Source organism: Anticarsia gemmatalis, chromosome 9, assembly GCF_050436995.1.
Source record: "Anticarsia gemmatalis isolate Benzon Research Colony breed Stoneville strain chromosome 9, ilAntGemm2 primary, whole genome shotgun sequence".
In the NCBI taxonomy this organism is placed as follows: Eukaryota; Metazoa; Arthropoda; class Insecta; order Lepidoptera; family Erebidae; genus Anticarsia; species Anticarsia gemmatalis.
Window position 1 is genome coordinate 10,533,566 of NC_134753.1, and position 13,150 is coordinate 10,546,715.

The following is a 13,150-nucleotide window of genomic DNA, read 5'->3' on the forward strand; positions in this document are numbered from 1 at the left end:
AAAACACATCCAGGTATCCCTTCACGCGTGCGCACTGAATTCAGGCTCTGAACTACCGATGTAAATCAAATCCGTCTCTATTAAAGGGCCATAAAGCATAGTTTCGCTCTCCTCAATCACTGGATGCGTTACCTATGAAAGAAGCCTGTGCAGCTAGCCCGGGCACAGCCCCAAGTCCGAATGACGTCGTACCAAACAAAGACCTTTATTCGTACAGACACGAATTTATTATGGGTTTTGGTTAAGGATGAATTAATTACAAAACATTAAGCATAGTCTAATTTCCTGATACCACATTTTTAAGTTCTTTTTACATGTCTAGATTTTTTAAATATTTTAAGGAATAAAAAATAAGGCAATGTAAACAAGTTTTGGCAGTAATCTTGGAGATAAAAACTGCAGACGTGACCATAATTTTTTGGCACAGGTGTGTCATACATTATATTAATTAAAATTCTAAATTCATCTGTAAGTGCGTCTAAGTACTTAACGTATTATATCAATAGACCTAATACCTTCAATTAGAAAAGAATTTGATAAATCCATGCTCGATATTAATTTTAAATTATATTTTAGAACTGAAACAATAGTGCCAACTACATATCAATCAGTACTTATTTAAAACCATTGTCCTTAAGTATTTTATTTTAGAAGACTGTTACAATATTTCATGAACAAAGACTTACGTTTGCCTAGATAGGAACCATTTTATGGACCAATATTTAAAATGCCATCTTTGAGCATGCGCACAGCATCCCAACTACATTCATACGATTCTGTACTTTAATATACAGCAATAAAGATCAATATCGCACCGGCCTGTGGCAGCGCGCTGCGCTTTCTAGGGCATCAGCCAGTGCACCACGCCTAGCTGCAACAGTCCCGGGCTAACTTCCGAGCTCACTTGACGTGGCACTCGCAGTAACATTTCATTCACTGATACAGCTTAAATTGAATCTATCTCAATAAATCTCTAGCTTCACGCTCTAACAATTGCTAAATACGGCGCGTGATACGGCTTAAAGTGCTACAATCGTCAAACGTCGCGAACGGTTAAACGATCCCTGTGTCTCGAGACACAGCGGGCTATACTTTGAGAGGCTAAGAGGGCAGTAAGAGCAACCCAATAAAAATGTACTCCTACTACCAACTGTTCATGGGCATCATGTGGTTCGTGTTCATGGAGCTGCTTGACTGGGCGACCCAAGACAATTCCGAGGAATTCATCCGGTGAGATTTTGCTATAATTTACCATGATTTCATGTGTCATATGTTCTATTTGTCTTAAAAATCTAATATATAATAATGTTCCTAACGACAATATTACTGGGAGTCGCGGCGTTTATATATCCATTTTTGTGTCTACGGGATAAGGTTTGCTAGAATCATAAAGTTTAATTGACTCAATTTAATTGAATCTTATTGAATTGATTAATGAGTTACATATTCGAGATTCGTCTAAAACTAGTGTCTCATTATTCAATTCTTCTTAATAGATATAGTCTGCCACAAAATGCATAATTCCGATCACTTGTCTCGCGCATGCGCGCCTTAAACCAAATGCGTTACCTATGATAGAAGCCGGTTCAACTGACACGGTCAGAGATCTTAATTTTTATGAAGCTGCGTGCAGCAATTACTTTTGTGTTAGGGATATTTAGCAATTAAATACAAAATTTGTAGTCATAGATCTTAGATCTAGTTAATATCATAAAATCTATCATCTGAATCAATAACAATAGATAATTCTCTTTGATACGACTTGTACTTTTACAATTGTAAAAAAATAATATGATTTAATAAAAAAGTTTTGGATAACGCTCCACATTAAATTTACATCCAAGATTTACATTAACGGCAATATAAAAAAATCGCTACACAAAATTTCCAAATGCGTTACCTATGAAAGAAGCCGTTGCATCGGGAAATTTCCGGAACCGTATTCGCGCCTGCGCGGAACCGCCTGACCTTTTACGACCCACGCAATACCGAGCGCTGCGTTACCTTTGAAAGAAGCCGTTGCATACGCCTCGCTGCAACAGTCTCCGCCCTAGCTCCGAGCTCACATGACGTGGCCCGCGACATAGAACTAAATTAGTGTAGAACAGTAAAAGTACAGTTTGATATTGAAGTGGACATACAGTTCCATTTTAAAGTGGGACTACAATTTGATATTGAATATACAGTGGTTTAACGGTTAACGTTTAGACGATATAACTTTATACGGCGCGTGATACGCTTCACAGTCACAGTGCTGTGAACTTTTTTGTGAATTTTGCAACTTCGTGTCCCATTGGTACGTATTTCAATATGTTCGCATAGTTCAATTAGTTATTGTATTTTTTTTTTCAAATTCTAAATCATGTTTTTAATTATTTCTTTACTCATAACTGCTAAAAGTAACTCATAAAAAGCTTTCATTAGTTAATTTGTTAAAAATAAAAACGTGATAACGAATTAAAAATTCAGCACCGATAAGCAATCAATAAATCTAGGTCTCAAAATAGAACGCTTCCAGGTATCTCTTCGCGCAGACGCACTAAATTCAGGTCGTTTCAATCAAACATTGTATGCGTTACCTTACCATAAAACAATAAAAGCATTTGTATGTGATATGCTTAGAAAGATAGATAAAAAAATAAAAGAAAACGATCAAGATCATTAAATAAAATTCTAAATAAAACATTATATGATCTAACTTTTTGTGTTTGCACTGATATTAAGCTCTTAAAATCGGATTTAAATCTATCTGAAACTCTATACAACTGCATCAATTGCGTTACTTTTGTAAGAAGCCGTTGAAAGAAGCCTGTGCAACAGGAAATTTCCTGCACTTAATTCACGCCTGCGCGCAGCTTCCCGACCTTTTACGACCCAATACTGGGCGCTGCGCTATCTCTGAAAGTAGATAATGCATAAGCTTAGATGACGTGGCGCGTCACATAAAACTTTATGCAGCCGGAATTGTAGTTTAATATTTAATGTGAAGTGAATATAAGTTTTAATTTTGATACGCCGTTTGATACGCCGCGTGATACGCTTCACAATATTGTAAACTAGACGGAATTATACCGCCAAAGATATTTACGACGCGTAATACGCCTCGTGTTTCTGTAAACTTACATAGTGAAATCGAATCGTTTTAATAAACTTTTGTGTATCAAGCATTGTACGTGAAAGAATCCTATGAAAGAAGCCGCTGCAACAGGAAATTTCCCGAACCGTTTGCTTTGAGCTCATATATTATGACGTTACGCGCGACAAAGTACCTTATTTTCATTGAGCACATAGTTTAATATTAAATCTGAAATGATAGAATTTTAGCGTCCTTTCAAAAATTGTTAACAAACCGCGTGAAATGCCTCGATATGTTTGAGTTTTAGATAGAACAGTCTTAAATGTAACCAACGTTATATCCTAAATATGTTCACGTTTTAATCTAAAGGACAATGCGTGAAAGAATCCTGTGAAAGAAGCCGCTGCAACAGGAAATTTCCCGAACCGTTTTCGCGCCTGCGCGTAGCTGCCTCTTATGACGTCCACGTCACTGAGCGATGCGTTACCTATGAAAGAAGCCGGTGCACGCCCCTTGATGCAACAGTCCCCGGGCCGAGCTTTGAGCTCATACGACGTTACGCGCTGAAGTACCTTATTTTCATTGAGCACATATTAGTTTAATATTAAATCTGAAGTGATAAAATTTTAGTGCCCTTTCAAAAATAGTTAACAAACCGCGTGAAATGCCTCAAATTTTTATGACTTTCAGATTGGACGGTCTTAGAAGTAACCAACTTTATATCCTAAATATGTTCGCGTTGTAATCTGTAGGATAATGCGTGAAAGAATCCTATGAAAGAAGCCGTTGCAACAGGAAATTTTCCGAATCATTTTCGCGCCTGCGCGCAGCCTCCTTTTGTGACGTCCACGTCACTAAGCGATGCGTTACCTATGAAATAAGCCGGTGCACGCCCTTTGATGCAACAGTCCCCGGGCCGAGCTATGAGCTCATTTGACGTTACGCGCGGCAAAGTATCTTATTTTTATTAAGCACACAGTTTCATGTTTAATCTGACCTCATAGAATTTTAGCGGACTTTAAGAAATAGTTAAAAACCCGCGTAAAATGCCTCAAATTTATATAACTTTTAGATCGAGCAGTCTTAAAAGTAACCAACTTTATATCCTAAATATGTTCGCGTTGTAATCTAAAGGATAATGTATGAAAGAATCCTATGAAAGAAGCCGTTGCAACAGGCAATTTCCCAAACCATGTTCGCGCCTGCGCGCAGCCGCCTTTTGCGACGTCCACGTCACTAAGCGATGCGTTACCTATGAAATAAGCCGGTGCACGCCCCTTGATGCAACAGTCCCCGGGCCGAGCTCGAAGCTCTGATAACGTCGCGTGCAAAATAGCACTTAATACAGTGGCCATACACTTTTAAACTCAATGAAGACTGGATAATGATTCAAAGAGAGTTGGGCTTATTTAGCACGGCGCGTGATTCGCCTTCGTAGCACGGTTAACTTTAAAACCTCTAAATCGTGATAAGCCTTTGTGTCCTTAACACAGTACAGTTGGATAAAACTGTAAGTTTTATCTTTGCGTATATCATACTTAAAAAAACAACTTCTCTACTTGTTTATTTAAATTATTTTATCCGGTGGTTTAATTTCTATCGTGGAACTAAGTTGATCACAAAGGGTCTTAAAAAAAATTGCTCGTTTGCACTTTAAAATCAGCTCAGCTGATCCATGAAATCACTAAATTCGTTACCTACCTCTAATTATTATGTATATAAATTAAATTAAACTATAAATAGATAGATGCTGTAAATTGTAATGTCTTAATAGTAATAGACTATTAAATCCTACGCACAGTGCGCGTTGTTATCTTACGTGAAAGAATCCTATGAAAGAAGCCAGTGCAACAGGAAATTTCCCGAACTATTCTCACGCATGCGCGTCACCGCCTGACCTTTTACGACCCACGTGATACCCAGCGCTGCGTTACCTATGAAAGAAGCCGATGCATAACGCCTCGCTGCAACAGTACCCGGGCCGAGCTCCGAGCTCAGATAACAATACGCGCGATAAAGAACATAATGCAGTAGCCATACGTTTTAAAATTCAATGAATAGCGGATAATTATTTGAAGTGCCTTGGACTTATTTAATAAGGCGCGTGATACATCGTCTTAGTGTAGTGCAAAAGAATATTAGAAAATTAAAAATGAGTAAATACGCCGCGGTCTACGCCTCACAGTGCTATAAACTTATGTCGTGAAATGTAATGTCTTAATAGTGATCAACTATAAATCAATTGCGCGCTGTTATCTTGCTTGAAAGAATCCTATGAAAGAAGCCGGTGCAACAGGAAATTTTCCGAACCATAATCGCGCCTGCGCGCAGCCACCTGACCTTTTACGACCCACGTGATACCGAGCGCTGTGTTACCTTTGAAAGAAGCCGGTGCATAACGCCTCACTGCAACAGCCCCTGGACCGAGCTCCGAGCTCTGATAACGTCGCGCGTGATATAGAACTTAAGGCACTAGCCATACGTTTTAAAATTCAATGAATAGCGGATAATTATTCAAAGAGACTTGGACTTACTTAATACGGCGCGTGATACGCCTTCTTAGTGCAGTGAAAAGAATATTAGAAAATTAAAAAATATTAAATACGCCGCGGCCTACGCCTCAGCATGCTATAAACTTACGTCGTGAAATGTAATGTCTTAATAGTGATCAACTATAAATCAATTGCGCGCTGTTATCTTGCTTGAAAGAATCCTATGAAAGAAGCCGGTGCAACAGAAACTTTCCCGAACCATTCTCACGCATGCGCGCAGCCGCCTGACCTTTTACGACCCACGTGATACCGAGCGCTGCGTTACCTATGAAAGAAGCCGGTGCATAACGCCTCGCTGCAACAGCTCCTGGGCCGAGCTTCGAGCTCAGATAACAATGCGCGCGATATAAAAATTAATGCAGTAGTCATCGTTTTAAAATTCAATGAATGGCGGATAATGATTCGAAGAGGTTTGAGTAATATTACTTAATACGTCGCGTGATACGCCTTCTTAGTACAGTGAATTTTGAAGACCTTTACTTTCATATCTTAAACGCAGTACGATCGGATAAACCAGTAAGTTTTGGTATTTGTGTAAATAATACGTACCGACTAATTTCCGATTATTTTGTAAATTAACTTGAGCCCGGTGTTTCGATTTGTATAGGTTTGCCGAAAAAATCAATAACGATTATAAATAACTCCCTGTTGCACTTTTGAATTAAGACAAGACAATTAACTAATCGTCACTAATTTATGAGATCGCTAAATGCGTTACCTATGAAAAAAGCCATACAACAGAAAATTTCCTGAACTATTTCCGCACTTCTGCTGTCACTGGACAACTAGTACAAAATGTAACTGTATTAAAACGCAATAGAGTTTAATTAAAAAAAATACAAAATGTGTTATTTCTTGTGACTTACGAACTAATAAAAAGCAAAGGGCAATAGGTTGAAATTGAGTATAATTTTATATGTGGCTCTTGCACTTAAAATTACTGAAAATTGTAAATAACACTTAATTTACTGTCCCTCTTGACGACCGAAATAATGTAATCAATAAAATATATTATTCGGTTGGCATATAGTTGATAATATAATTGATGTGTAACAAATGTACTTACACGCTGGAAAAAAAACTTAAAACGGCGCGTGCCACGCCTCGTAGCGCAATTGCAGACTAAATGATACTCTATCAAACGGCCATAAATCACAGAATCCCTTAACGTCAACGTCACTGAATGCGTTACCTATGTAAGAAGCCGTTGCATCAGGAAATTTCCGGAACCGTGTTCACGCCTGCGCGGAACCGCCTGACCTTTTACGACCCACGCATTAACGAGCGCTGCGTTACCTATGAAAGAAGCCGGTGCATAACGCTTTGCTGCACCAGTCCCGGGCCGAGCTTCGTCGAGCTCAGATAACGTTGAACACGTTTCGTCTTTTACTTTGTCTCATAGACGTTCAACAAGTCGGCGACGCGTATTGTGAATATCTATAAAAAAATATTTAAAAGTATCTAGACGGTTAACAAAATACATAAATCTATCATCGACGATTCCATAAACCACCATTTTTACAATCCGCCATTTTACAGCTTCGCGCCACCAGAATCGATATTGAAACCTAAAATAGTGTCTAGCTCTGAACTAGGAAATTTCCAGGCCGTGCACCGCGCCTGCGCGCAGTTACGGGCGTAGACTGCATTATATAGCAATGCCATTTAGTACTGCGTCGATCAATAACTGTATGCGCTTCCTATGAAAGCCGGTGCACCACGCCTTGCTGCAACAGTCCCGGTCCGAACTCCAAGCGCAGTTGACGTTGCACTCGACATAGAACTTTAATCAGTTGGCACACAGTTTAATACTTAATGTATAGTGAGTGACGCTTCTACGCCTGAACATTAGCTTAATACGCCGCGTGATACGGCTTGGAGTTTGATACGCTCGCGTAGCAATCGGCTTTCTTACGGAAAACATTAATTCGACGTTGGCTTTTCTACAACATCGACGCGTGTGAGAAATAATTTGGAATTCGAAGAAAATATTATCGATAATTAGATACCGACTTTAAATAAACACCAGTACCTAATCACACATGTATCTGGCCGTGACGCTGATCGCGATTATTGCGACTTTGGTGAAACTTTACGTAAGTTAATCTTCTTTTATCTAGAATACAGCTTAAAATATTTTGGTAGTCTAGAATTTTCCTTCCCCATCGCGCTTGCGCGACTGTCCGCTTTCTGAGATCCGGAATCTAGTTTCCTCAACGAGACTTTGCTCTAATGGGAGTAAGGTTCACATTCCAAAGTGATGATCTTTGAAGAAGTCGGCATCATTTCTCAAGACGCAACAAGTCGGGGACGTGACGTGGAAATCTTTGTTTTGATCTCATCCGTGCTTTAGACGACGTAAGACAAAACGTTCTAGCATTCGAAGCGGCATATATCATAGTAGGTAATATAATTATAAATTCATAAAGATAAAGCCTGACATAATTAAGTAACTACAGCAACTTGATTCACATAATTACGCATACAAATTGATTGAGCTGTAATAAATTCAATATTTGATTTATACGTGCAATCACGTCAAAAACTCTATAAAACAGTATGAATAATAAATAATTTGCTAACTCTTAACGATGCTTATAAAGTGCTTTTTAACGTTTGTTATAATTATACAGGATTGTTTAATTATAGCAATTCACTTAACAAAGTATGCTGGGGACATTTTCTATGGTTAATTGCTTAATCACGGGGAGAATAATGTTAGTTTTATGTGTAGTTTACGCACGTACAAGAGATTATTACGTGGGTTTATGTATAATGGGGCGAGGGGCGTCTACGTGGCGATCGATAGAGCTAGATTTTATTAATATCCTAGTCTAGACCTGCGCAGTTCCGGCGTCGTTATTGATGTGCGCAGTTCAAAATGGAGGTCTCTTGTATTACCTAGGAACAGGGTGCGCGGAACTAACCCCTCCCCCCGCCACCCGCGCTCTTCCCCGCGGCTGCTGTCCACGCCCGCCCCTAGTAGTCGCCATTTCGGTTTTATCTTAATTGCGTCATTTGAATTTTAGTTTTAAACTTTAAAATTACTAGTGAATTTGAAACAGCAGTTGTAAAAAATCTTCCTTAACGATAAATTACAATTAAATTACACTCGTGTTCGTACTTGTGACCCTATAAGCAAAGGTAAGTACGAAAGCAGCCATTTTGATTTACGACCGCTCTGACCTTAGACCTTTATTATGAAACCGGCGATGCGCCCCTTCTTACGCCATGCCGCAATATTTTGACGGGGTCTAATGCGCAACTGGTTTTCGAAGGCGTTTTAGTTTAGAAAAGACTTAGGCTTGAAGTTTCGGGACTTAGAGAAATGATCAAACATTTTTATGATACTTAAGACATTGTATTATTGTGTCTACTAGACTTTCCTGTTTATTGACAATAGTGTAATATTATATGGGAATAAACGCGATATTTATAACTAATTCCCGATTTGCGTAGCATTTTGGCCAGGACACTCTGGAAACAAGTTCCAGATCAGGCAGTTGGTTTTGGCTACCAAAATAATTAAATATTCGACCGAAATGGTTTCACATTAATACTAATCGAAGTCTACATTTAAAAAGATTTTAACTCGTAACGCAACTAGGAATTAATGAATACGCAGTAATACGCACGCTTTTTTTGCCAGCTCAACTTTACACTTTCGGGAAAAAACAGCAATGTATTTACAAACAAAAACATCAACTTGATGCGTCAACAAAGAACCTTGTCTTCATTAAAACATCTAGTCACATTCTTTGTTCCTTTGATGACACGAATTAATAGAAATAGTACAACGGACTTTTAACAATATATAAATCTCAATCAAGTGCCCGAGATTGTCCCTCCCTCTTGTTTATGTGTTGTTTGACGTTAGCAATTAGCACGATATTTAACGACCAGGAATATTTCTAGGGAATTTGCTTCTAGAACGAAAACTATAATAATACAATTTTGAATGAAAATATGTTTGATGTCGACAATTTTGGATTCTTATTGCAAGAGCAAATAAGGCAGTAGTTTGTTTTTTTTTACACTTATTGTTGCGTTCGGGTCTCGTCTAAATATTGGAAGGTTTAAGCTCAAATGAAACGCCTATAAAGTACAACTATATAAACCAAATTTAGTACTAGAGAACACTTTCACGCAAAAGTTCACCAAAAAATCCTCTATTATTAAAATTCCTGAAATAATCAATATTTATATTAACCGCATAAAAGTCTAACTATATTTTGTTCTGTATATTAAATTTAACCACAAAATAAACCGCAATAAAATTAAACATAATATATGTAAGCAAATTCGCACCCACTAACCAAATATTATGATCTAAATTCATCACCAAATATCGATATACGTCATTCAAACTATTTACTTACTTGTAACTTTAGTCCTACGTAATCGCACGCGTATATCGAATTCGTACAGTATCGGTTTTTGATCTCATCACTATGCATCTCGCGTAACACACGTTTCGACATGTTTCGTTGATCCGGGATCCGGGATCCGAGACCAATTGTTTAATTTAATTTGTCATTTCTATTTTTACTTGACTGATGCTCGATAAGAATTTTTACGAGAATTTTCTACGTCACATCACTAACGATTGAAATTCAGAAACTGTCACGGATTTGAATCTCCAAGCGGTATTTTTTTTAACTGTATTTATGGTTTAAGTTTGACGTGTAAGGATTTTTCTTGTTTACTGATTTTATTTTTTATTTTACAGATACGATAAAATACAGATAGTAAGTTATGATTTTATATTTGAAGTAGGCTATACTTGACTACATACCAGTGTATATAAGGTTTTCATTGCTAGAACAAAATAACATAAAATGTAGAGCTCATTAAAAATCGTTCATTGTCTTTTTGTAGTTCTGCCCTTTGTCTAAGTTTAAGTTTAGCTCGTTTAAGTTAATGTGCTAGAAATGGAACTGTGTAGTCATTCAATACATTCTCATATTCCATCTTATTTCACCAACCAGATAATCTACTCAATAATCAGCAAAATACTTCATAAAGCGTTACATTGTTGCAATCCTTAGTGCAAGTACATTCGAGTTTCAATTACTACGCCCACTCGAACCAGTTGATGTAGATAATCTCTTGCAGAAGCTCCAATCGATTTATTGATTTGTCACTGTTTGCTAACGTTCTCGATTCGACAGTTTATTGATCGAGAAACGACACATTAGTAGCGCTTTGTTTTATTATCAGACGATGTTACGCCCGCAGTTCTGCTCGCAAAAAATGTCGTGTTTTGAAATTCTGTGTTTTGATCTTTTTTGAGATGCATAAAGCCCCTAACCCTGCCAAATTTCTTCTAAATTAGTCCAACTATTTAACTGAAAGCGACATTGACAGAAATAATTTAACTTTTAGAATTTTGTGGTGTGTGTGTGCAATCAGTAGTCACCATAAAGTAAATGTTGTTAACACTGTCTAATAATTCTTAAACCTGAATACTAAACAAAGGAACTTAAGAATCTAAATAAAATCAGAATCGTCTCCCATTTTATTATTAACAAACAACTAATTAAAACTTTAATTAAAAACAAGATGATAATCAGTAATAACAACAAAATTCCAATAATACTGGCAGTATAAAACTTATCTGATTACCAAATCGGGTATCAAATCGCTAAAGTATGGCAAATATGATAAAAAGGTAAAAAAGACTAGAATAGCGTAACGCCTACGCCTCGGTAGCTATAAAACCTTTGCTGTATAAAATACTAACAGTCACCCGCGACATCGTCCGCGTGGTGTTCAGTTTTTCTGGTGATTTTATAGCTGCTTAACTCTAACACGCAACTTCGTTTGCGTCACATAAGAGAGAATGGGTCGTAATTTCCCCGTTTTTGTAACAGTTTTACTGGTACTCTGCTCCTACTGGTCTTTGCGGGGTGTTAACCTATAGCCTTACTCTATAAATAACCTATCCAACACTAAATATTCCTGAGATTAGCGCCTTTAAGCAAACAAACTCTACAATTTTATAATATTAGTAGTTAATCTTCCTCATTTCAATTTGTGCCAGTAATTTCTGAGATTTGGGCGTTCAAACAAACTCCTCGGCATTGTGTCTTCATTATAGATGCTTGTTTACGTCGCGTTTATAACACTTTCAAACGATTATGTGTATAAACTGTTAAACAAATGTAAAAGGACAAATATACAATATTTATTAACTAGTAAAAGAGTATAAATAAGAATATGTGGCGATTGAACGGTGTTATTTTTATTACAATATAACGCTAATTTTAGAAAGCCAACATACAATCCACATTTAACTTGATCAAATAAAAAGTTATGGATTAGTTGTGGTACGTTTCTGTCATAGAAAATATGGACGACTTTTCGGGTCTTAAAATACTTTAACAAATGGATTTTCACACTTGTAAATTATTTATTTATTTAAAAAGCATGGACGACTTACAGCTACATTAACTTATCAATGAAAGTGACATAGATACAGCTAGCCAATTACAAGTCGACACGTTTAGAATTAGAGTATACATTTTATTCTATTATGCATACGTCTCTATGCGTACAACCATTGCGAAGCTTGTAAGATTGTTTTTTTTTTTTATAGTTAGAAGTTAAGCTAATACAATAATTTATTTAAATGACATTATACACCTTTGAAAAAGGAAAAACTAATAGACTTCCTAACCGTATCCACCCTGGTACAAAAGGGATCAATATCAACGAGTTTGCTGAATTTATTAAAGGTTCTGCTGGCACGAATTATAAAAGAGTTTTGTCTGTAGTTTGACATAGCGAAAGGGACTCGTATTGGTGGATTGTTGCGGGTTCTAGATGGAACATTCAGACTGAATCTGGACAATAGGTCTGGGCTATCAATATCATTCTGAAGGATTTTCGATATTAAGACGCAGTCTGATATATCGCGACGAAGGGTTAACGGCAGAAAATGGAATTTCTTACAAAGATCGAAGTAGTTATTAGCCTGGTATGGTATTTTTTGATGGTAACAAAGATATTTGATGAACCTTCGTTGAATGGTTTCTATTCGGTCAATATACTTTTGATAGCATGGATTCCAAATTTCACATGCATACTCTAACTGACTTCTAACGAACGTACAGTAGAGAATTTTTAATGTTTTGGCCTTTGTAAAACTTTTTGAAAGACGCATTATAAATCCCAATGACCGAGATGCTTTGGCCACGATAGCATCTACATGCGACTCGAAGATAAGCTTGGAGTCATGATATACACCTAAATCGCGAACAGAGTTACACCGGGGTAATGGATTATACAATATTTATTTAAAACAATAGACACATTTTCCGGTTGGATTGTTAAAAAAAGCAGCTCCTTGATTTCGATCTCTACCTACGGTTTTTACAACCCTAATCTACTTCTGCATACAAAACATGCCCACGGTAACCATTAAGGTTTACCATTTCCTTAATATTAGAAGGACTCATAACAATATTATAGTCTCAATTTCAATCGTACACCAAAGTACAGTCATGAACGGTAACATAAC

General features: G+C 37.1%; 1 protein-coding gene across 9 annotated transcripts in view; it reads left to right on the plus strand.

Moving 5' to 3' along the window:
• The window catches only part of 7B2 (Secretogranin_V domain-containing protein 7B2), a 50,252-nt gene that overhangs the window by 12,826 nt on the left and 24,276 nt on the right, over positions 1-13,150 (plus strand). For 2 of the 9 annotated variants that reach the window (XM_076117921.1, XM_076117924.1), the window contains exon 2: positions 10,358-10,376. The exons of 2 other annotated variants lie outside the window; for them this stretch is intronic. Coding sequence is in view for 1 of the 7 variants with exons in the window: in XM_076117918.1 (XP_075974033.1) it covers positions 1,133-1,230 (98 nt within the window). In the remaining 6 variants the exon portion in view is untranslated. Of the gene's footprint in view, positions 1-683; positions 1,231-1,896; positions 2,297-6,874; positions 7,725-8,408; positions 8,773-10,357; positions 10,377-13,150 lie in introns of those variants that run through there. 5 more of the 9 variants (XM_076117925.1, XM_076117918.1, XM_076117923.1 and 2 more) reach the window with 5 other exon arrangements.